This window comes from Pongo pygmaeus, chromosome 23 (genome assembly GCF_028885625.2).
Source record: "Pongo pygmaeus isolate AG05252 chromosome 23, NHGRI_mPonPyg2-v2.0_pri, whole genome shotgun sequence".
In the NCBI taxonomy this organism is placed as follows: domain Eukaryota; kingdom Metazoa; phylum Chordata; class Mammalia; order Primates; family Hominidae; genus Pongo; species Pongo pygmaeus.
The window spans coordinates 47,655,919-47,680,497 of record NC_085931.1 but is presented as its reverse complement, the minus strand read 5'-3'; the positions used below and the strand labels follow the sequence as shown (position 1 = coordinate 47,680,497).

Sequence of the window (24,579 nt, the reverse complement as noted above, 5' to 3'; positions counted from 1 at the left end):
ATTAAGGAAAAGTTGCACATAAGAGAAATGAGAGGTGACACTGTAATTAACCCACAAACAATGATTCTTCTGAGGAAGAGGGGAGGGTTTCGGTGTTCCAGTGTTCATAGAAGGAAGATTTTTTATCTCTTCCGAACCAGTTTATGAATGACATAGAATACTTAGAAGGATTCACATTTCACCCACTTCCCCTGAGAACTTGTTTATCCTTGCAATGAAAATCATTGCCCAAGCCCCAGCTACGAGTCGCCCTTTTGCACCCTTTTCCACGAATAATCTTTCCAAAATGTCTGCTTGTAGAAGCAAGATTTGGAATTTCACGGAAAACTACAGAGAGACACAGACAGAGCAATGCACACCCCCTGGTAAGCCAGAGAAAGACAAAGAGAGGAGAGAGGAAAACCGAAAGAAGATACATCTAACGGACCAACAAAATAAAACAAATCCCCAGCAAAGCAAAGTGAAAACAATGATTTAAAAAACACATAAAGACGTGTTTGTAATTACCCTTCCAGGTTACATGTTCGCCGCTTCCAGGCAGAGAAACGGCTGGTTGAAGTTTTGTGCCCGTCTGACTGTGATGGGAGGGTTGTATTTGAAGCTCTGGGCACGTAGAGATGGAATGAGAAGGAGGCTGAGCTGGAAGAAACACCAAGGGGGGAGGGAAGGGGGGAGAGAGAGAGAGAGAGAGAGAGAGAGAGAGAGTGAGAGAGAGAGAGAGGGAGAGGGAGAGGGAGCGAGCTATCTCTAGCTACGCCTTCCTCTAAGCTCCGGGAGCCCAGGAGAGCGCTCATTTTAGGATTTGGGAGAGGGGTAAAAAGAGGAAAGGCGGCCCCCGCTCTGCGCTGGCCTTGCTGCCCCGGGAGGGAGGACTCTGGCCCGCGCCCCCCTCCTGGCGGGCGGCCCTGGGAGCCGGGGAGCGCGTGGAGCGGGCGGCGCAGGGAGCTGTCCGGTTCAGCACCACCCGTAATGCAGTAGGTGGGAGCGCCTCCGCGGGGGCCCAGCCGGCAGCGAGTGGGGGGCAGGCGCGCGGCCCACCCTGCAGCAAGACGCCGGCTCCCTCGTTTCCAGGAGCTTTGCAGATAGGGGGAGGGAAACCCGCCTCGATTCTCCGGGAGAAACCCCCTCTCTTCCCCACTTCGCCAACACTACCCCCGCCACCAACAACAATAACCGCCGCCGCTGCTCGTCCTGCTGCCGCCGCCGCCGCCGCGCCTGCCCGCCCTGCCGCCGCCGCCGCCGCCGCCGCCGCTGCCCGGGCAAAACCATGGAAAGCGAGACCCCCGCACCTGTGCAGCTGAGCTCAAGGGCTTACAGAATACTGGGAAGTCTGGTCTGAAACGAAAGCTCCGAGATCCCCCAAGGAAGAGAACTGGCGAAGCAAAGGATTTTCATGGCGCAGGCCGCAGAGCCGAGAACGAAGACCGAAGGTTGCATCTCGGCTCTTACAATCTCTAACTGTCTAGGTCCCGACCATGAGAAATGGTGTTGAGAATTCGGCTGTTCCCTGGTTCACTGTGGAAGCCATCTCCAAATTAACTATCACATATGGAAACTGGAGACCAGAATTTTAGAAAAAGAGATTAAGGCATCTCACTTGGGGGGGTGGGGGGTGTCTTTTTATTTTTTTTTCCTTTTTTTTTTTAAAAAAAAAAAAACAACACTGCAACTGGAACAGTTTCTGATCTCAAAAGGCAAGCCTCTTCCCGTGTGATCTTTATAATTTACACTCTTTTCCGTGAGCTTTCTTACCTCCCTTTTTTTATAACTCTCCATATTCTCTATTCATACATATATCCATTATATTAGTAGTGGAATAATTTTTATTTTTATTTATTTTTTTTGGCTCTAGTACTTGCACCCTCACACACACTCTCCCGAGAACCAGAAGTCGGTTGGGTGTTTATATAATGAAGAATTATGGGGCTGTTTGATCGAGGTGTTCAAATGCTTTTAACCACCGTTGGTGCTTTCGCTGCCTTCAGCCTGATGACCATAGCTGTGGGAACCGACTATTGGCTCTACTCCAGAGGGGTTTGCAAGACCAAAAGTGTCAGTGAGAATGAAACCAGCAAAAAGAATGAGGAAGTTATGACCCATTCCGGATTATGGAGAACCTGCTGCCTAGAAGGTACTTGACTTGCCATCTCCTCCCCCCTCTCCACCCCACCCCTCCCCTTTCACTCCCCCCTCCCCACCCTCCTCCAAATAAGTCCCCTTTACATTCCACCATTTTCTTAGTTCACTCCTTCCACCACCAATCAAGGTTGGTTGGGTTAGTTTCAGAGGAAAGAAAATCAATAAGCAAAACCCATACTCTACTCCCTCGCCTCTGCCGCCCCCTCTTCCCCTCAAACATCCTCATTGGAATAATCTATGACATGGTGAAAACGACAAGAGATTGTCTCTAAAAGTCAAAGGTGTTCTGCCTGCTTTAGAGTCATTAGGATTTACCATCCGATTTCTCATTGCCATCTATGAGAGGGTAAAATAATTGCTTCTGTGTATGCTGTTTCTCTTTTCGCAATGAAGAATTCAAAAATGCTCTTCCCTTTTCCCTCCTCTTCTCCTTACTCCCCAAAAGTCCTAGACGCACCACCATCTGCAAATCTCCTTATTTAAAAAAGAATATGTTGTTTCTAAGAATCCTTATTTGGTAAATCCTAATTATTCCAGGATCTCAAGCTGAGTTCAAGAGCATCTCGTAATGTCTATGAGCCACACATACCATTCGAGGTGGCTGGCTGCGTGTGTGTATTTGTGTATTTTAACGTTTACAAAGTCTAAAAATGCATACGTCTCTCACAGGAAACAAGCCTAAGTTCTAATAAACAGCAATTCACTTGCGGGTTAGGCTTCCACAGAGTGACATGTCTGTCAGCCAGAAGCTAGTAGAGTCAGCATTGCAGCCGGCTTGAGAATCAGACATTGTGCAGGCAGGCAGGGAGGGAGGGAGGCGAGGGCATGGGGAGGTTGAGGGGGGAGTGGGGGTGTCAGCTGTTTGCCTTGATCTTGCAGAGTGTTGAGGCATGTGTGTCTGTGCTGTGGGCACAGGGGCCGCCACGGTGTAAAGGCTGGGGGATCATGCTATGGATGAAGGCATGTACTTCTGGGACACATTAATAAGCACAGAAAAAAAAACTCCTGTGGGTCATCCAACCTGTATTTGGCAACAGACTTTAATATGAGGGACTGCATTTGAATGGCTATATATGTCTGTGTGTGCAAGCTACAGCCACCCATAGATAGACGTGCACAGAGAGATACATATGCTTCCATGTGGGGGGAAAAGGAGGCTTATGTGTTTTGCTTCTGATATGAACCCATACTGGAGGCTGTTTGAGGCAGCGTCGGGAAGCAAGGACTGCAGGATTGTTTGTTAAGCTCAACATGGGATGGTGATGCAGGGAGTTGACACCAGGAGATGGGGGAGAAGAGAGGGAAATGGATGAGTGAGAGAGAAACTGATGTGGCCCCAGGGTCTAACCCAAACTGAGCAAAAGCCACACTTTCGGAAATGATTACATCTGGGAAAGAGCACGAATCCTATGCCCCCCTCCCAACATTCTTGGTGCAAACGGTTGAATGATGGCTGAACATGTTTTGAATAGCTAAGTGACTTCATTGAGCGATGGTCTATTTGACGCATACTGCATTTGGTGCCCTTTCTCAATCCAAACCGCTGTCTTTAACATATTCTGCAGAGGAGCTCTATGCTGAATACTATATGCTCTTCCCCAGCCAGAGAATCAATATCAGGAAATTAATAGGGACTGTTTTAAACACACGCACACACACACCCCCTCCTTAAAAAAATGAAAAGCCTTTCACACAGCTAGTCATTAACAGTGGAAAGACTTCCATTTAATTAAACATTTATGACAGACTTTTATTCCAAAAGAGAAGAAAAGCAAAGTGAATGAGGACCGCTTTAGGGAAATGATCACAGTGGCAATTTGCTTTCCTTGGATTTTAGTTAGATGGATGGAGGGAGATAGGTAGCCAAGAGACTAGAGGAGAGACAAGACATTGTTTTACCATAAATACACCCAGAAATGGGTGGGTTGGTATAAATATACTTTTCTAAATCTGTGTTTTATTTCCAACTTCTTAATATTGTGATCTTTTAAACATTGTGTAATTCCCAGAAGGCAAACAGACTAGAGGTAGCTTTGTATCACTCGTGCATTAAAAAGGCTTAAGTATTTTCATTAAAATTCCATCTGTTTGATGTCCACACCCCCAAATGTGCTGCCCACCCCCTTTAACTTTCTCTCCAAGCTGCACACTCCCTCTCTCCCTGAATCGTCTGTAAAGGGTTAGAATTGCAACACTTCCCAAGGATTGTGTGATACGCACAGGCACTGTGGGTTGGGCCACTCTCCCCAGCGGGGCCTCGTTACCCCCAGGCAGTACTGTGGAGCCCTGCCAGCCTCTCCTCAGGGATGATACTCGCTTTCCACTTGTAGCCATGGCCAGGGCAGGAAGGGCTGGAGCTCCAGGCCCGCTTTTGACCTGGCCTTTAATTTCCAAAGCCTCTGTCAATTGGAGCTTTGCAGGCCTGGGACCACCTTAGGAAGTTGGGCCTTGGCCACTTAGGAAGTGGTTTGGAGATTGTAAGCCTCTTATTTTCAAAGACTGCACTGATCTCCAAAGGCTGTAAGTTCAGTTGTTTCTGGAAGTTGGCGTAGACAGTCCTTGGGGGCTGTCAGTGTGCTTGCTTTTATGAGCACTCAGAATGGGGTCGCTCTCTATGGAGATCAAGTTGTCAGTGCTTGAGGTTTCCCCAACTTGTGTTTCTTTTGTGTGAAAAATTGGACTTTCAAAAAAGATCCCCCCACCCCCCACCCCTTAACCACTTAATCTTTGTTTTCTGCCCAATCCGGAGAAGTTGTGAACAGATTTCACATCTTCTTTCTAAGATGCCGCTAATGACTCCAGATGAAAAACAACCCTGTCTTCCTCTGATCTCTTTTGCTGTCTAGTTTTCATTAGGGCTTTTTGTCTCCCGAGGTGATTATTTTCATTCACCTCTTGATGAAAATGAGAATAGAAAAAAAAATGTCCTTGCCTCTAAGGCTGCTTTTGAAATTAACTAGTCTGCTGAAGAATGAGAAGAGACATGACCACCTGTTAGAGACAGGCACGGGGGAGAGGGAGAAGGGCCAGGGAAAAAAACACCACCATTATTTTCTCTCTCTGCAGACTGAAAAGTCTGTGTGTGTGTGTGAACTTGAAATCCCTAGCAGGCTGGTGTCCTTAGGGGGATTCGAGGAGCGTGGGTGGGGGAGGACAGTGTGTATGTGGATACAGGTAGGTGGAGAGTGACAGAAGTTCGTAAACTTTTCAAGAAAGCTGAATTAAGAATCTCTGCATGGAGAGATGAATTGTCCCTCTCAGAGAGGAATTCAGTGAAATCTACAACAAGACGCTAAAACAGTTTGTTCAAGCAAGGTGTCTCCAGGCTGCCTGGTGGCTTGCTGCTCAGGATATTAGCCTCTGTTGTCACCTAAAGGAAACATCGTCTCCAGGGACAGCAAGAAATTCACTCTTGGTGCTTATTCTCTCCTATGCCTTCCTCCCCTCTGTCCTGGCTCCGTGGCTCCCCCGAAGGATTTCCAGACCTGCAGAGGTGGAGCCAATAGCGGGCACAATGTGGTCTGTAGAGGAAGCAGACTCCGTGTTTTCTCTCCCCCTCTGTCCATTTTGCCTTACTGTGAGGCAGAACAGAAATCTTACTCTCTGTCCAGGCTGTCAAATTCCCTCTGCTGAATATCTGAGCTCCTCATCCATCAGTGGCTTCTCTTTCTTGCCCCCACCAAGCTGCTTGCTCACAGGCGCTCTGCCAGCCACTCTACATCCTTGCTGTCTTTGAGCAAGAAGTGTCTCAATGGTCCCAAATCATCTTTTCGAAGTTCATGATGGCCTTGAGGTGATACAGTGCTCCACGCTCCACTCAGCCATGGCTCTCTTATTCTGCCGGAAAAAAAAGGATTCATCTTTTATTTTAGGAAAGCCAATAGCCTTTCCCAGACACGCTTGACTTCTAGCATGGGTGCGCTGAATCTGGAAGGTACTAACAGGCCTTCGCACTGTGCAAGTATTGCTCCATAATTCCCAAGATAATTTGACTTTCTTTAGGTACTTTGCACACAGGAAGTGCATAAGAAATATTTATCAATGGATGGATGCAGAAATTCTTAAAATTACTGAGATGAATGCAAACATCATGAGGACATGTGGCAACCAAGTGATCGAGAGAGAGAGAAAGAGGGAGGAGAGTGGGGAGAGAGGGAGGAGAGAGGGAGAGAAAGGAGAGAGGGAGAGAAAGGAGACAGGGAGAGAAGGGGGTGCGGAAGTCAGAATGATTTGTTTGTTCTTCCTGGAACTTCTTTTTTTATAAGAATAATAATGAGTCATGAATCCACTATTATAAGATAAGTGAATTCAAAAGGAGTCAGTCATTGAGGCTGCACAGCTCCTAATTGGCTATAGTGAAGGCAAATTATTCAAGGAAAGGTAAAGAAAAATGATCCATGCACACAGCCTCTATAGGAAAGAAAAAAAAAACCAACCAATTGATTTTCTTCCCTTTTCTGCTTTTAAAGTATACCAAAGTTCACTGTGATCTTAATATTCCCCAGGACAGACACCTCTGAGCAGAGAGCAGGCCTTAGAATGGCCCACCCCTGTTTAGCTCCAGCAGAACCTTCTACTCTTTCACAAACCTCCTATCCAATTCAAAGAACTGACAACTTTCCCTCAGGCTTGGGTTCTAACCAGCAGCTTTTCCATACAGCCAGGCCTAGCATTCCTAGCCATTCTCACTGTGTTAGCCAAACCCGGCTCCTCTACCTGGAGTCCTGGTCAGTTCACACCACACTCCCTGCCCTTGCTTCCTCTTAACGGGCGAGCTGAATGAGGCACACAGGAGTGAACAACACACCAAAGTCACATGGCAGGCAGTGGCAGAGCCAGAACTTGAATCCAGGCCCCTTATGACTCATCAGGCTACATTGTCCCCCTATCCCATGCACTCTGAAAGCCTCCAGAGCACTCTGGGCAGTAGACCCGAGCCACAGTGGCCTCCCGCTTATATTCACTAATAAGCACTGTTCTATCTGGTCTGCATCTTGTTGAGCATCCCTCACTGAGCACTCAACCTGAGCATCTCAGGAAGCCTGAGTTCCAACCCAGTGACTCCCCTGCATACCCCTCCCTCCTAGCTGCCATCTTGAGCTGCTTTGCACCTTTCAGGGTGACGACGACTGTGCCCTGGTCCACGCCTCTTGTGAGCTGAGTAGCTGAGTCTAAGGAAATGCAGCAGTCAATTTCTAACCCTGAACTTCAGGCCAAACTCACCATGTGCCTCTTTATTTTGTCCTTTCATTTTGGAGATGTCCCCAGTGTAAATGATCCATGGGTTTATGTTTTCAAGCATTTTCAGAAAATAGCAAATTTACATCCTACGTAACTCACAGAAGTTTTCAGATGAAGTTTTTGTGGTCTCGTTGAAAGAATTGTTGCCACACAGACCTGGGTTCACTTCCTGCACTGCAGCCTTGTGTGATCTGGGGCAAGTTACTCAACCCCTCTAACCCTCAGCTTCCTTATCTGGAAAAAAAGGAGGCATATTCTCCTCCTTGAAGGGCAATTGCTGGCTTAGGGATTAAATGAGTGGATGTCTGTCCTCCCTTTTCTCTGATCATCTTATTTGAAATTGCAATCAACAACCTCCACCTGCACTCCTCATCCATTCCCCTTTGCTGTTTTATTTTTACAGAGTACTTACCGCCTTGTAGCACGCTCTGTCCTCTACTCATTATATGTGGTGTCTGTCTCTCATCACTAGACTGTCAGCTCCATGAGGGCAGGGATTTTCGTCTGTTCTGCTCATTGCTGTGCCCACAGCAATCATGACAGTGCAAGAAGTCAATCTACCTTGTTAATAAATGAACCCATGACTACTGCCTGCTACAGTGTGGGTGTCCAGAAAGGGTGGTTCCTTCATACTACCGAAGGATTATTATTCCTGCATGGTGAGCTGTGGTAGCCAAAGCATTAATTTTTTTAACATTCTAAAAAATAAATAATGAACTCAATACAGAGGAGGGAGTGAGAGAAAAGAGGGAGGGATGGAAGGAGGGAGAGAGAGATGGAGAGAAAGAGAGAGAGGGAGAGAGACTGAATGCATAAAGGACAATAATAAAAAAGATAATGGAAACAAAAAGTGCTTGGAGAGAAACTAAATGCCTGAGAAGAAAGTGCCGGGGGTGCAAGTCCTCTAAATAGATCCTGGCCACACCTTCCTTCCTCCCTCCACACCATCTAAAGTGTCTGTCACAGATCCTGGGGGAGAGCTTCCCTTGAGTGTTCGCTTTCAGGTCGAGGGGAGGAGAAGATATAGATCCAGACTGATAATGCAAGAAATATTTCATCAAAAATAATGTCTCCTTTTAACCTCAAATATAAGTATTTTGGTCAAAAACCCATATTCAAATGCAATAGGCATTGTACGTTTCCAGGTTAGTTCACAGCCATAGATGGGGCAATTCCTCCACTCATTTATTTTATTGGTGAAATCTTTCATGAGCCCCTGTAAAGCGCCAAGCACTAGGCCAGGAGGTGAGGACATCATAGGAAGCAGCGTCCTTCAGGGTCACTGCCCTTGTTGAACCCCGATTCACATTATTTGAATCCCAATTCACATCATCTCACATGTATATAAATTACAGCTCTGATAAGTGCTATTCACAGGAGATGCATGAGACGTGAGCTCATAATACTGGGATTCTAGCTAACCAGGGAAGGCTTCCCTGAGGAGGTGAGATGGGAGTGAAGATCTGAAGGATGAATAGGAGTTAACCCAGGTGAAGAGAGGAAGAAAGGACGTTCCAGGTTGGAGGGCAGCATTTCCAGAGATAGGCAAGGAAGGAATGAGACAAGTACCAAGAGAAGGCCAGGGTGGATAGGAAACTGAGAGGGGTGGGGGTGGGGAGTGGCAGGGAGGTGATGCTGGATGGGGTGGGAGGGGCAAGTGGAAGTGGTCAGGACCCAAAGGGCTTGTTAGTCTTGTTAAAGGGTCCTGTTCTGTTATGTTTTTTGGCTTCTTGCTTATAAGCTGTGTGACCTTGGGTTAGTCGATTTTGTCTCTGTGACTTATACTCACCTACAGAGTGGGGATAAAAATACCTGCCTTTGTAGTTGTAAGGATTAGAGCAGCTGTTTCCTTTTTTTCCTTTCTTTCTTTCTTTCTTTCTTTAAGAGACAGAGTCTCCCTCTTTCACCCAGGCTAAAGTGCAGTGGCACGATCATAGCTCACTGCAGCCTTGAACTCGAGGGTTCGAGTGATCCTCCCGCTCCAGTCTTTGAAATAGCTGAGACGACAGGCGCAAACCACCACACCGGGCTCATTTTTAAGCTTCTTGTAGAGATGAGGTGTCACTATGTTGGCCAGGCTGGTCTCAAACTCCTGACCTCCAGTGATCCTCCGACCTCAGCCTCCCAAAGTGCTGGGAGTATAGGCGTGAGCCACTGTGCCTGGCTCTTTTCCTGCTTTGCCATGCTGCTTCTGCTTCCACGCCGATCTGAATACAGTGGTTTCTTAGGCTTTTCAACTACACATGACAGTTCAGAGAAGGGTAGAAATAGACTCAAATAACTTTCAATCAACTAAATTTAAAAATGTGTTGACAGTGGGTACCCGCCCTTTGTGAAACCTAGGGAGGCAGTGGTGAACAAGTTCCTAAGCCTGCTTCCAAGACCCTCCAGGGCAGTCCTAGCAGGGGACCCTAAAGAATAAAAATCTTGCAAAATGGCTCTGTTTCATCCTAAACATTTGAGACAGCCCCATAGCCTAGTGCCACCTCTCCTTATTATCCTCCCACAAATTCAGACAGATTCTTGGCATATTTTACAATCAGTTAGAATTATCGAGGATTTCAGCTGCAATTTGAAGGAGGCTCAGTTATAACACCAGACTTTTTGAAAATAGGAATAAGAAATGTTAACTGTGCTCCCCAATGCCAGGAAATGCATGTCACTAGCTGTGGGATTGCTGGTGAGCTGCGATGGCCTAGCCAGCCCCCAGTCCTTTCTCCTGGGTACATAAAAGGCTTTATTCTCCCAGTTCCATATTCTCTCAGTTCTAAGACACCGCTAATTGTAAAATGACCTATCTACCAAAAAACAGCCTTCAGGGGAGAGGGGGACAAATTTAATGCTCCACATTAATTATAAAATACACTCTAATTTCAAAAATCTTGCAACTTAAAATATGTGCCTTAGAATCAAAAGAAGACGGTCAGCTATCTTGCTGCAGGGAGAAACGTAGGCAGGGTGCTAAGAGAGCCCAGAGGATTTCTCCAGCATGCAGCTGGTGCCTGCCCCGTGACTCAGGAAGCAGCATAAAGCAGAATGTGGCCTTACCAGCAACTTGCTTGAGGAGGAAAAGGGTGATGGTTGCTCTTTTCCAACAACTGTTCCCGAGTATTTGCCAGGTACTGTGTGGGATTCTAGGATAGAGTTGAAAGACTCAATCTCTGCCCTCAAGGAATTCAGTCTAGTAGAGGAGATACCTCAGTGAACAGATGATGATAACTGCACAGCATGAAATGTACGCACAGGGGATTCTGGGAGCACAGGGATTGGGGAGGAAGGGATGCCAGGGAGGACTGAGTTCTCAAGGATGCAAAGTATGGGTGAGCAAGCTAAGGAAAGAAAGAGTACTTCAGACAGCAGGAACAGCATGTGCAGAAACAGATGCCCATGTGTTGGGCATTGGCAATGCCAATGGTCCCATGGAAGGTAGAAAGCAGAGAGGAGTGAGGCTGGAAGGCAGCATAGATGTGGCCCCAAAGGCACAGAAATGCCTCGCAGAGACATTTGTGTTTCAGCATGAAAGAAAAGGGAAGCCCAGAAAGGTAGGAAGCCAGGTAGGATCATCACAACTGGCTTTTCCACTGTCTAGGTCACTGGTTGTTGAGGGCTTAATGGATGGGATGAGGAGTGGGTCGGGGCTGGTGAGACTTGCTGAGCAGGTGAGAAGGTGGTTGCAGTGGCCAGGTGACTTGCACTAAGTTAGTCATAGTAAACAGAGAGTAAAGGGGAGAAGGGAGATTGTAAGTGATGTACAATAGAGGGACGTCCAGTCTCCCCTTCTCTTCTCACTTCCCAGCATAACAAGCATGACTGAACACATGCTATGTGCTAGGCCCTCCCATTACAAATATGTGGCTACAGAAAATCTCTATTCAAATATCACCTTCTCAAGGAGCCTTCCTGACCACCCTGTCTACAGTAGCCCCCCAAGTTCTGTCCCCCTCTTTAACATTTTTTTTTCTTTTTTTTAGACAGTCTCGCTCTGTTGCCCAGGCTGGAGTGCAATGGTGCAATCTCGGCTCACTGCAGCCTCTGTCTCCTGGGTTCTAGTGGTTCTTATGCCTCAGCCTCCCAAGTAGCTGGGATTACAGGCGCACACCACCATGCTTATCTAATTTTTGTATTTTTAGTAGAGACGGGGTTTTGCCATGTTGGCCAGGCTGGTCTTGAACTCCTGACCTCAGGTGATCCACCCACCTCAGCCTCCCAAAGTGCTGGGATTACAGGCATGAGCCACTGCGCCTGGCTTCTTTTTTAGCTTTCTATTTTTATTTTTTTAGCACATACATGTTCCTGACCTGAGTCCCCCTGTAAGACTGGAAGCCCCATGAGGGCACGGACCATGTCTGCCTTGTCCATCACCATCTCCCCAAAGTCTTGTCTAATTTCTGGCACTAAGAAAGTGCTTGGGAGCTAGGTGGCAAATGAACAAATAAAGAGATGGGGCCTGGCCTCAGGGAGTTGCCCACCTAGTGAAGGAGATGGGCTTTTAAACAAAAACTCCAGGCATCTATTGACCAGTCTTTTCTCCTAAGCTTGGCTGAAACCACATGCTGAAAAACGCTTGATAACAAGCAGGTGTTTCCCCTGCAACCTGGGAGGTCCTCTGTGGTGCCTCCTGGGCCCCAGCTTTGCCATAAAAGCTGATAAGTCACTGCCTGCTGGGAAGCAGTCGTCTTTTCTCTCGATTGTAATCCTTGTTAGTTACTGCCGGGCCCAGAGGCACTGACTTAGCAGCCCTGGGTTTGCCTTTGCGGAGTGCGGTCCCACTTCCTTACTGACACTATATTCATTCACTCTCTCCTGAACTTCTTTGACCTTGAGTAGCCTTCCTTCTGCTAACAAGCATGCCAGGGATCAGGTACAAGATCCCAGGTGCATGGTTGCTGGAGCCTCGTTGTAGGAAGAATCCACCCGTTGTTTTGCCACCCCCTCCATCATGCAACTTCAATGCCCCAGTGCCAGCCTCTCTGACCTTGCGCCAGGCAAAACTCACTGGAGACCAGCCACTGCTGACCTCTAGACCGATTCTTATCCCAGTTTTGCCCCATGGCTCTCCTCTCTCATTTTCTCTGCTTAAAGGATGTATGCACTCTTTTCTATCATATTTTCCCCCAACCTGGATCTCTCTATCTCCGATAAGGGACACATTTTATCCTTTCTCCTGAATTTTCCCTAGTGTTGATAGCTCTTGTCTCCGTTTTCCTCCACCATGTTTGCAGAGTAGGTAATCCTGCAAAACAACTGTTCTGCCATCACTTCAATACTAATAGTAACAATAATAATAATAGGTAGTCGTTCGTTGAGTGTTTCCTTTGTGCTAAGCACTGTTTTAGATGCTCTCCAGAGGCTCTTATTTAATCTTCACAATTCTGAAGATATGTGCTGTGATACCCATTAACTCCATCTTAAGAGGCTCAGAGATGTTAAGTAACTTGCCCCAGGTCACACAGCAAATGGCAGAGCTGGGATTCCAACCCAAGCCTGTCCAACCCCAAAACCTGTGTATAGCCTTCTATGACACTAATTATATCTTCCATTTTCTCTTGGCCCCCAAGTCTATAAATAAATTTCTTTCAGATGTTGAGGGCAATGCTGAACAGAAATGCTGTTTGTACTCCCTTGCATGATGAAGTCTTCAGCATTTTGAGCTTATCCAGGGCAGGGTGGGGAAATAGTGAAGGGACTGCCAGATTTCCTCACTGCTTTGAAAACAGAAGTTCCCTCAAAATGCAAGGACATCAGTCTCCTTGCAGTTTGTGAAGGCGGGGAAGTGAATACAGATACTCCTTCTCCCCTGCCTTCTGCCCAAAGGCCCCTTTCCCAGCCACATCCTACTTTGTCTCCAGGACTTAGTGAAGTTGTCACCTCTCTCTGCTGCCTCCCACCCTGCTCCCTCCCACCTGGGATCTGCTCCCTCCAGATCCCAGCATCTAATATCTTTTATGTTGCTTGTTTCCATTCCTGTGTCTTCCTCTAGATCATAAGTTCCCTCATCTATTTCTTCAACAAAATTTACCAAGTTACTACCATGTGCCAGGTGCTGTCCTAGGAAGAGGTGTGAACAAGCATGAAGTGTTTAGGGGACCACTTGAGGTTTATACTATTGCGGGAGAACCAGGTATGGGAGAGGAGGTAGGGGAAGGTGTTAGTAATGAGGGATGAGATTGGGCAGAGACCCCATCACAAAGCAATGATTATACGGTGAGATTGCTCAATGTTTGTTGAATGAATGAATGAGTGAATATAGAAAAAAGACATAGCACAAAGCTTGACATCTGGGATTACGATGCCTATTTAATCTCAGATTTTTCCCATCATCATCATCATCATCATCATCATCAGGATGCATTCTCTCCCAGCGAGGCCTGGAGTTCATGTCAGCTCACATCTGACAGCCTGGGTTCAAATCCCACCCCTGTCACTTATGAGCTATGTTCCCTTGGACAAGAAATATAGCCTAAGTCTATTTTTCACGTGTAAAATGGGGATAATCATTGTGTCTCCCTCCCAAACTGCTTGTGAAATTTTGGTGGGATGCTCCACGTAGAGTGCTTACCGAGATGCCGGCACACAGTGAGCACTTGACAAATGTCGGGTGCTGTCATTACCAGTGGTCTGTTTATTAGTTATGACACCAGCAGTTGCAAAGGGTGATTGGCAAGCAAGTTGTGCTTGGCCCTCAAATGTTCTACAAATTGAAAACTTTCCCATAAAAATCCACATTTTGGGTTCCCTTGGGGAAAAAAAAAAAAAAAGATTTTTGTAACCCTGGGACCTATCCCTGCTTGGCAGCCATCAGCAAGAGCTGGGCAGCAGATGTCTCTTCCATGCGGCAGGTGCCTTGCACTTCCCCCTGAGTCCCCACTGCTCCTGAGTGTCTTACGTGGCTTACATGGCTGCTCTGCTCCACCGTGCGTGGCCGTTTCCTGGCCTCTGTAGGCGTCAAAGTTTGCAAATCCTCCTCTACACCTATGGCAAATTAGAGGTAGAGTCTTTGTCTTTCGACAGCTGAAGACAGAACTAAAATGACACCAGCGCAGACAGGGTGTAGCAGCTCACAGAGACAGAGGGAAGAAAGCCGTGCATCTGTAAATAAATGCATAAATATCCCACATTCCTGAGCAGGGCCTGTTGATAAGATTCAGGTGGAAGGCTAGCCTCATCTACTCCCTTTTAAAGAACCTCCCCAGGGTGAGTTGTTGCTTTTAAAGAGAGAGACGTTCACCCATTTTAGGCCACCCTGGCAGCTTCCTTTCAGAGGCTGACATTTTCTGACCTTGACCCCAGTTCGGGAAGCACGCCCTGTTGTGGTGGCCAGCCACGTGGCATGCTTTATTCAATAACTGAATGCCAGGTGCCAAGGCGACAGGCCACGCTGTTGGTGCTGGCTGCAGAGAGATGAGAGGGAGACCTGCTGCAGGACCGAGAGACTTACTACTTCTCATTTCTACCTTGGAAGGCTTCATGGAGAAGAGAGAAATTTTCATTTTCTGGGTAGGAAAAATTGTCCAGTAATTGCCCAGAAAGAATATTAACTTAAAGACCTGTCGTTTGAATCTCAGAGAATGGTCAGACCTGAATTAACTTGATAATTTTTGAATGTTTAATGTAAGCCAGGCTCTGTGCTAGTTCACAGATCACAGAGACAAATCAGCTGCCGAGGAGAGTCTGCCCTTCCTCTTCCCGGTCTCTCTTGCTGATTTTATTTTCTTCATTGGATTTTACATTCTCTGAATTTGTTTGTCTACTGTGTGTATTATTTCTAACTGGAATGTGAGTTCCATGAGACCAGGGTCCTTGTCTGTGTTATTTACTTGTCATAGCCCAGGGACAGAGCACTGCCTGGCACACAGTAGGTGCTTAGTAAATATTTTTTGAGTGTCAGAAGACATGCCCCTGCTCTGAAGGAGACCAAAACCTAGAAGAGACAGGCAGGTATCAAAACCTTTACCAGTGAGCTCAGGGACTCGATGAAGGCACAAGTAAAGGCAAGAAAAGAGAGCAACTTTATTTGAGGAGGTCAGGAAAGAGGTCCTAAAGGCCCTCTGCAGTGGGTTCTGCAGGATGAATAGGAGTTCACCAACAGTAGAACAAAGGAGACAGGCCCAAAGCAGATGAAGAGAATGAAATCACCCAAGACTGTCCCCAAAAGGATGAGGTCAAGGAGAGAGCAGAGCACTTGGTCTAGAGCAGCACCCTCAAACTTTAATGTGTACACAGATCACCTGGGGATCTTGCTGGAATGCAGATACTGATTTGGGGCTCCAGGTGGGGGCTGAGACTCCGTTTCTGGTGCCCAGGTGAGGCTGATGCCACAGGTCTGCAGACCACAGTTTGAGAAGCAAGGCTTCAGAGCATGGCCAGCGGGTTCTGGCAGACGCGGATCTAAATCCCACCCCTGCTACTGGAGGGCTGGGCCTGTTTCTTTGCCTCTACCATGAGGATAACCACCTTCTTCCCAGGCACCAAATAAATTCAGAGCGCATAGATCTAGGAAAGCCATTAGTTCAGTCCCAGCACCTCTATCAGTCCATTTCATTTCAGCTACTTTGTTTTTTGTTTTTTTTTTGAGACAGGGTCTCACTCTGTCGCCCAGACTATAATGCAGTGGTGCAAACATGGCTCACTGCAGCCTCAAACTGTTGGGTTCAAGCAATCTTCCTACCTCAGCATCATGAGTAGCTGGGACTACAGGTGTGCACTACCACATCGAGCGAATTTTTTTTTAAGAGGTGGGACCTTGCTATGTTTTCAGGCCTGGTCTCAAATTCCTGGGCTCAATTGATCCCCTCACCTCGATCTCCCAAAGTGCTGGGGTTACAAGGCGTGAGCCACTGCACCCAGCCCATTTCAGCTAACATTATCATTTAAGGTTAAAGGAGGTGACCAGAGATATAAGAAGAAAGAGTGATTTTCCCCGAGAGCTACTGTTTGAGAGTCTCCTGTGTGCTGGGCCCTGGGCTAAGGACCACGTGTCTGTCACCTTCCCTAGCTGCACGACACACTCTGTAACATGGGTGTTAGGATTCTCATTTTACCCATTATATACCAGTGGGAGTGTGTGTTTCCTGTTGCTGCTGTAATACATTACACGAACTTAGTGCTTAAAACAACAAAAACCTATTATCTGATGGTTCTGGATGTTGGAAGTCTAACCTGGGTCTCACTGGGCAGGGCTGCATTCCTTCCGGAGGCTCTTGGAAGAATCTACTTACTGGCCATTTCTAGCTCCTAGAGGCTGCCTCCTTCCCTGGCCTGTAGCCACTTCCTCTATCTTTAAAGCCAGAGTTGTTGAACAGAGTTCTTCTCATGATTCTCCTGCTTCCCCCCTCACACCTAAGGGCCCTGGGGATTACCACGTGCCCACCCAGATAATCCAGGATAATCTCCCTCTCTTACAGTCCGCTGATTAGCAGCCTTAATTCCATCTGCAACCTTAATCCCTTTTCCCATGCAATGTGGCACACTCACGGGTTACAGAAATTGGGATGTGGGCATCTTTGGGAGGCTGTTATTCTGCCAACCACAGGGAATGTCTACCCAAAGAATTCCCCTAATGCCACAAGCTCAGAACAGCACACCTGGAAAAGGCTTTAGAGCTTGTACCAGGAAGGATTCAATTTGACAATAAGCCACAGAAAAATAAAACTAACAGTGGTTTAAATAAGACAAAGAGTTTGTTCACAACCTAGTGTCACAACCTTGGAATAGTACGCCTGGAAGAGATTTTTAGATGTTGTATCAAGAAGGATTAGATTTGATGACAAGTAACAGAAAAATTAAATTAGCAGTGGCTTAAACAAAACAAAAAGTTTATTCTCTTTCAAGTAAACAAATCTGGGAGTGTAAAATACAAGGCTGGTCTGGAGGCCCCACAAACTGGTTAACAATGCAGACCCCTGCTCGCTCCCTACTCCATCATCCCCACAGTGGGTCCTTCAACCTCACAGTCAAGTAGGGCTGCCAGAGCTCCAGCCACTGCCTTCACATCCCATGGATCAAGGTGGAGGATGGCACAAAAAGACAAGGGCAACGGGCACCTGTCACCTGGCTCCTAAGGAGGCTTCCTGGAAGGTATCACACAACATTTTTGCCTTAGTTTCATTGGGCAGAAGTTTGCTACGTGACCACACATTAGCTATAGGGAAATCTGGAAAAGATAACCTTTATTCTAGGTGGCCACATGCCTGGAGGAAAACTCGAGTTTCTGTTGCTATGGGAAAAGGAGAGAAGGAAGTTGACTAGTAGCAACTCCACAGGGCTCATCTAGTCCAAATCCTCACCTTGACTTTGAAGAGCATGAGGCCCAAAAAGGAAGGGACTTGGTCATGCCACGGAGTCAGCAAGTGGCAGCGCAGGGACTAGAACCCATGTGCCCGGGTCCCAGGCAGCAAGTAGTGAGGGGTCTCCAGCACCTGACACGGTGCCTGGCTCGTAGTAGCAGCTCACTCATGCTTGTGGGATGGAAGGCACTGCCATTCCAGCACCACAACATTTCCTCCGAGTCACAGCCTCTGCTGCTGCCTCTTTGAGGGTGGATAAAATCCCCACCTCTGGGAAGCAGGCCCATTGCATACCTGAGTCTGTTTATCCGCCTTTCTCCCCCTTACATCCCGGCTGATACCCTTAGGGGAGCTCCAGGCTCCCCTATCTGTCCCACAAAGTCATCAAATCCAAGGGCCCTTCCGTATGAAAGAGCTGCAGGATTTGGCCAAAGAGAAGCCTGAAACAGCACCAAGAAACGGAGGTTTTTCCGTCTTCTGGACTTGCTCTATGACAGGGTCATCTCCTTAGAGATGAGCCTTTATATCTGGGGAGGGTTGTGGCAGCGAGCTGTTGCTGTTGTCTTGGTATGCCTTGGTGTCCGTTTTGACAGGGTGAAGGGATTAGACAGGGGCCCATCCAAGCCAGGAGTGGTGGCCACTCTCCCCTTTCTCCTGCCAGCCTCAAAGCCAATGAGGCTCCACCCTCAGACATTTGCAGCCTCTGCCAGTTCAGATGTTGGCAAAGATCCGGACACTTTCTTGTGCTTCTCTGTTTTCAAGTCTCTGTCTCCTCAACCAGGTGGCAAAGCTCTTGAGACAGGGATGGTGTCACATTTACCTCTGTGACCGGCTGTCCGGCACAGTGCCTGGCACACCTCAAGCTCTTGGTGAATAAATGGGGATAGACCAATCAATCAGAATTAAATAGCTAAGGCAGGGTCTGGCACATAGTAGGATCTCAGCAAAAATAATAATAGTAATAATGGACAAAAGAAGAAAAGGAGAAAGGATGGAAAGATGGACGGAGGAAGGGAGGAACAAATTAGTTCGTGCCTTGGCTTCCCGTGGAATCAGCCGCTCCTAGGGCAGGCCCTGGCTCTCCCCGCCTCGGTCCCGGAACAGCGGAATCCTTCCCCTGAGGACTGAGTTCACAGGAGAACATAAGAACCCGGCCGGAAAGGTCTGTTTCAAAGGGCCTGTCCTCCGGCTTGAGAACACTGTGCCTCTGGGGCTTCCCGATGGGCCTCGGCAGCCGAGGTGCCTGACACCAGGGTTACCAGGACATGGCCAGAGGCAGAACTGTGGTGTGGGTGAGGTGGGGGCAGAGCAATGGGGGTGAAGGAAGCCAGCTGCCACCCCGGGTCTAAGTCAGTGGCTTTGCAGAGCACGAGAGGACAGGAGCCAGAGGTGGGTCCATGGGAAGGATGACAGCGGGCAGAAGCTCAGAATAGCGAGGTGGCACAGGGTGGGGAAAGAGCGTGAGAAGGCTGGCAGAGGCCCCCGGGAGAGATGGAAGCTGCCTGGGCGCGGGCGGGCCCCTCTCAGAGCAGATGGAACGCTGGAGCCCAGAGGGTCCACGACAGTTGGTCAGAGCGAAGAGGAACAGCAGCAGGATGCAGACAGAGGCCTGCCCGCCCTCAGGCTGGGAGAGACACCCCCTGCCGCCCCCAGAAACGCTGCCCAGGGAGAGCTCTCTGAGACACAGAGAACACAGAGAAACCAGGCAGGGCGTGGATATTTGTGGACTGAGCGATGAGAGGAAGCTGCAAAGCTTGTGGCTGGAGCCCAGGCTAAAATTACAGGCCAGAGTCTGAGACGGCAGGACCACACACCACCGCAGCTCAGGACCAATAGATTTTCCCTAGAACCCAACCACTTCCTGCCCTACTTTCTTCCCGGATTGATTGGGCAGTGCGATCCAGCAGAAAGAGCCCGGTTTGGGCATCAGACAGGCCTGGGTTTGAATCCTGATGCACTCTGCCACCTCGGGCAGGGTGCTTCATCTCTCTGAACCACTGTTTCCTGTCCACCACACGCACACACAAAAACAGAAATAAAAATGCTTCTCAAGCAGTGTATTACAAAAATTAAAATAAAATCTGTATAAAGGACTTGCATACTGAGTGGAGGCTCAAAAAGATAGTGCTGTTGTTTTAAATCAGGACTGTTATTAATCAAACACATATCTTTTTTTACTTTTTTTTTTCTTCAGACAAGGTCTCGCTCTGTTGCCCAGACTGGAGCGCAGTGGCACAATCTTGGCTCACTGCAGCCTTGACCTACTGGGCTCAAGTGATCCTCCTACCCGAGCCTCCTGAGGAGCTGAGACTACAGGGGTGCACCATCACACTGGCTAATTTTTTTGTATTTTTGTAGAGATGGGGTTTCGCCATGCTGCCCAGGCTGGTCTCAAACTCCTGAGCTGAAGAGATCCACCCACCTTGGCCTCCCAAAGTTCTGGGATTACAGGTGTGAGCACTGCACCCAGCCTCAAACATGTATCTTTAAATCGATCCCCTGTTTAAATCGAGCCTCATCCTAAGCGATAGTACCCAAGAAATCACTGGTTCAATTCACTAGTTATATTTTTAACACGCCTTCAAAATACTCAGCTTAAAGCTATTTAAATGTTCATCCCTATACCACCTAAATTCATCTCAGATACCACAATGGCCCACCATTCACTTTGCAAAAGTGTTGTTCCTACTGATAAATCAACCACAGGGTTTGAAAGACATGGAGAGATGGGTGGCTCTTCAGCCCCATTACTCATCAGCTTTTTTCTTTAGGTGATAAAAGAGACACTGGCTTAGAAAGTGAAAAGAAGGTCAGAGGCCAATTCACAGAAGTCGCCTGGACTCCAAGGGCCTTTCTGAGGCGTCGGGAGCACTCAGTTCTTAGTTACAATTTGACCCATTCCTCTATCTAGAAAGGATGTTGGTGTGGACGATAGCCAGGGGTCGCGGGGGTTGGAGAGAGAGAGAGATGCTGCCTCCCTTGTTGACACACTGATTTGTACTGGAGGATTTTCCCCTTGGTTTCCTCCACGGTATTCAGGAGATGCCCCCTCTCAAGACACCATCAGAACAAGAGGAATTAGCTCTCCCTGTCAACCAGCAGGGAAGGAATTTCTTTCTCCACCCTAGAGCCTTACAAGCATAGAAGGATTTACCTCTGGTAGGAAGAGGTGCTTGCTTGGAAGAAGTTGTAAGATTGCTCCATAATGATGATACCTGGGTGGGAGAGGAAAGGCAGTTTTGTCATAACAGGAATGACTGTCTCCCATAACAATAATGACAAAAAGGATTTGGGGTATTTAAGAAGGGCTGGGATAATAGGACTCACAAGCCTAAGAGAGATAGTGTAGGGTTTTAGGAACCCCGGTGCTGGGTCAGAAAGAATGCAGGCATTTCCTTCCTGACTCTTAGTCCTGACTCAATCTCTTAGATCCAAGGACTTCATCCACCATTATCTATACAGCAAAGGCTAATCCCGAAGTATTGGACTTTGACCCGAGAGTGTTTATTTCGGAGATCCAGCACTGTCTTGTTAGACCCTAAACTGCTGAGAAGAGACATAGCTACTTCTTATACAGTTGAATGAATTAACACATAATTATGGATATAAACTAATTTCTGGGTATTAATGTGGGGACCTGGAAATAAATCACAGAATATCTTGTCTATACAGCAATGAGATGCCAGGAAAGAAAGACAGGATGCTGCAAAGGAAGCACTGAGAGCAAATGCACTTACCCTTTGGAGGGCCCTGAGCGATCATGAGCTAGTTGGCTGTAAGAGCCCCCTTTGGGATGGCAGGCGTGGGGGAAGTAAGCATTCTCGCAATGAAGCTGATGGGATTTTAATAGCCAGACAGATGGCCTGAGAGAAAAAAAAAAAAAAGGAAGATTTTTTTAAATGAAGGAAAACACTTCCACAGCTTCCCTTCAATTAAAAGAAAGTGAGAGCCATCCATGCCGGGAAGATTTGTCACCATTATTAATATTGTCAGTCCGGATTTCCTTTAAATAACTGTATGATTGAGCATCAGTAATAAACCAGGGCAGCATCTTCAAACAAATTAGAGGGTGTGACTCTCTACTGACTTTCTATTCAATTTTGATTATGTTGGCTTCATTTGGTCTCACAATTTAATAATGATCCCAAATAATTGTGTTGTTATTATTCTTGTTTATGCAGTCAAACGTTTATCACTTATTGGATTCTTTAGTGTCCATCTTCCTAAGAACTTCAGGTTCTATACAAGTCACCATTGAGTAGCCAGCATATCCAGCAAATTTGAATCAAGAAACCTGGGAAGAAGTCGGGAGTGGGGTGTGGGGAGGGGAATACAAGATAAAAAGGAAATGTTTGAAAAGGAGGAGAGGATGGAGAGGATGGAGAGGAAAGGAAGGGAAGAAAAACACTACCTATTGAGCACCCTCCTGTATGCCGAAGGTTTTATTTTATCCCCACAACCACCATGCAAAATCTGTTTTAGGCTTCTCATCCTCATTCTGCAGAGGAGCAAACGGAGGCACTGAGAGATTAAGCGATTTGCCAGAGTCTCACAGCTAACAGGGGCAGAGGTGGGAGTCGGGTTTGGGACTCCCTCTCTTCACTGGCTTCACTCCTGCAAGGGCCTTCAAGCCCTGCATCTTCTCCCCCAAGTCTCAGCCAAGCTGTGGGAACCCTCCCCAGCTTAGTAATGAGCTGTCTCATAGCATTCCTGCAGTGTGTAAAGGAGCAGAAATTCATATAGGAATACTGCCTCTTGGTCTGCTGTTATACTTCCCCAGTTCAATTCTCAGAGTCTCCTAATGGCTGAGCACCGTGAAGATGGGCTGATTGCAGAGGGAGAGTTGGTCCCTGAGAGCATGCAGACTTGGCATCCTTTGGCCGTACCAGAAATGGACCCAATAGAGAGTGGGGGAAGTAATTATCTACAGGAAACCTACACATGCCATGCATCCAGCTACCATGGGCTGGATCCTCTGGGATCTACTGTATAGTCCTTATTTTTTCATTCAGAAAAAGATGAGAGAACTAAGGCCAAAAGAAGTCAGGTGATTTTTTTTTCAGGTTGGTCATTGGTGGTGCAGGGATTTAAACCCTGGTCCAGCCAATGGATTCCAAACACAAAAGGTCAACTTTACTTCAGCATCAGTGTGATGAGTTTTGATAAGAGACAAAAGGAAAGGGTGGGAGAAATTAGAAATGTAACCCAAAAATATATTTGGAATAAAAGTGGCTGCCCCAAAAAAATGGATTTAATTCTGTTCCTGCCCAAAGGCTGATGCTCAAATTTAATTCAGTAAGCGTTTACAGGATGTCAACAATGTGCAGATCATTATGCTAAAGCGCCAGGTGCTGACAAAGATTCAAATTCCCTGTCTTCTTCCTTTTTAAAAACTTTTGACTCTGAATAAAAAGATGTACCCCTTTTCCCACAAAGAGAAAAAATCATGTAGTTGCTCTTCCCTATGCTATCACCAGGTAGGAAAGGTCCAGTCTCTGCGAGGGCTTGGAAGCATTCTCTATATTCTAAGGTGCTGCATCAGTTACTTTTAGGCCCTAAGCACTAAACTAACTGAAAGAAGGTGGAGGGATGAAGACAAACTAAAAGGGAAGAGCCATGGAAATACAACCAACAAGCAAAAGAAAATGATCGATCAATTAATAGACAGACAGATGGATAGACAGATGACAGATAGATCTTTAGCTTCTAACTTACTCATGAAAAAGATACAAATTCTTAAAATAATAAAAAAGAATAATTTTTCTATTTTTCATTCTCATTCTTTTTAATGGATAAATGTATAAATAAAGAAGTTGACAGGAAAAGAAAAGAATCTGAGACATAAAGGCCAGAATCAGAGTTTTTCAGATGTGCTGCTGGTGGTGGTGATGATGGTGATGGTGGTGGTGGTGATAGCGATGGTGATGATGGTGGTGGTGATGGTGGTGGTGGTGATAGCGATGGTGATGGTGGTGGTGGTGGTGATAGCAATGGTGATGGTGGTGGTGGTGGTGATGGTGGTGGTGGTAGTGATGGTGATGGTGTTGGTGATGGTGGTGGCGGTGGTGGTGGTGATGGTGGTGGTGATAGTGATGGTGATGGTGGTGGTGATGGTGGTGGTGGTGATGGTGGTGGTGGTGATAGCAATGGTGATGGTGGTGATGGTGGTGATGGTGGTGGTGATGGTGGTGGTGGTGATAGTGATGGTGATGGTGGTGGTGACGGTGGTGGTGGTGGTGGTGATGGTGGTGGTGGTGGTGATGGTGGTGGTGGTGATAGCAATGGTGATGGTGGTGATGGTGGTGGTGGTGGTGATGGTGGTGGTTGTGATAGTGATGGTGATGGTGGTGGTGACGGTGGTGGTGGTGGTGGTGGTGATGGTGGTGGTGGTGATAGTGATGGTGATGGTGGTGGTGATGGTGGTGGTGGTGATAGCGATGGTGGTGGTGGTGGTGGTGATGGTGGTGGTGGTGATAGTGATGGTGATAGCGATGGTGGTGGTGGTGGTGGTGGTGATGGTGGTGGTGGTGATAGTGATGGTGATGGTGGTGGTGATGGTGGTGGTGGTGATATCGATGGTGGTGGTGGTGGTGGTGTTGATGGTGGTAGTAGTGATAGTGATGGTGATGGTGGTGATGGTTGTGATAGTGATGATGGTGGTGGTGATCATTATAGCCATGATGCAGGTGGTGGTGATCATGAAGGTGGTGCTGATGGTGGTGGTAGTAAATGTAACCATGATGCAGGTGGCAGTAATCATGAAGGTGGTGGTGATTGATGGTGATAATAACAGTTGTGATAAAGATGGTGGTGATGAAGGTGGTGGTGGTGATGGTGATGGTGATGGTGATGGTGGTGGTGGTGGTGGTGATGGTGGTGGTGATAGTGGTGATGGTGATGGTGATGGTGGTGG

The 24,579-nt window shown here is 47.3% G+C and overlaps 1 protein-coding gene across 1 annotated transcript in view; it reads left to right on the top strand.

Moving 5' to 3' along the window:
- The first annotated feature begins 733 nt into the window (after window positions 1-733).
- CACNG2 (calcium voltage-gated channel auxiliary subunit gamma 2) overlaps window positions 734-24,579 on the top strand; it is a 143,756-nt gene continuing 119,910 nt past the window's right edge. Inside the window, exon 1 of the mRNA XM_054470123.2 lies at window positions 734-2,131. Coding sequence (XP_054326098.1) covers window positions 1,921-2,131 — 211 coding nt within the window. The 5' untranslated portion in view covers window positions 734-1,920. The remainder of the gene's footprint in view (window positions 2,132-24,579) is intronic.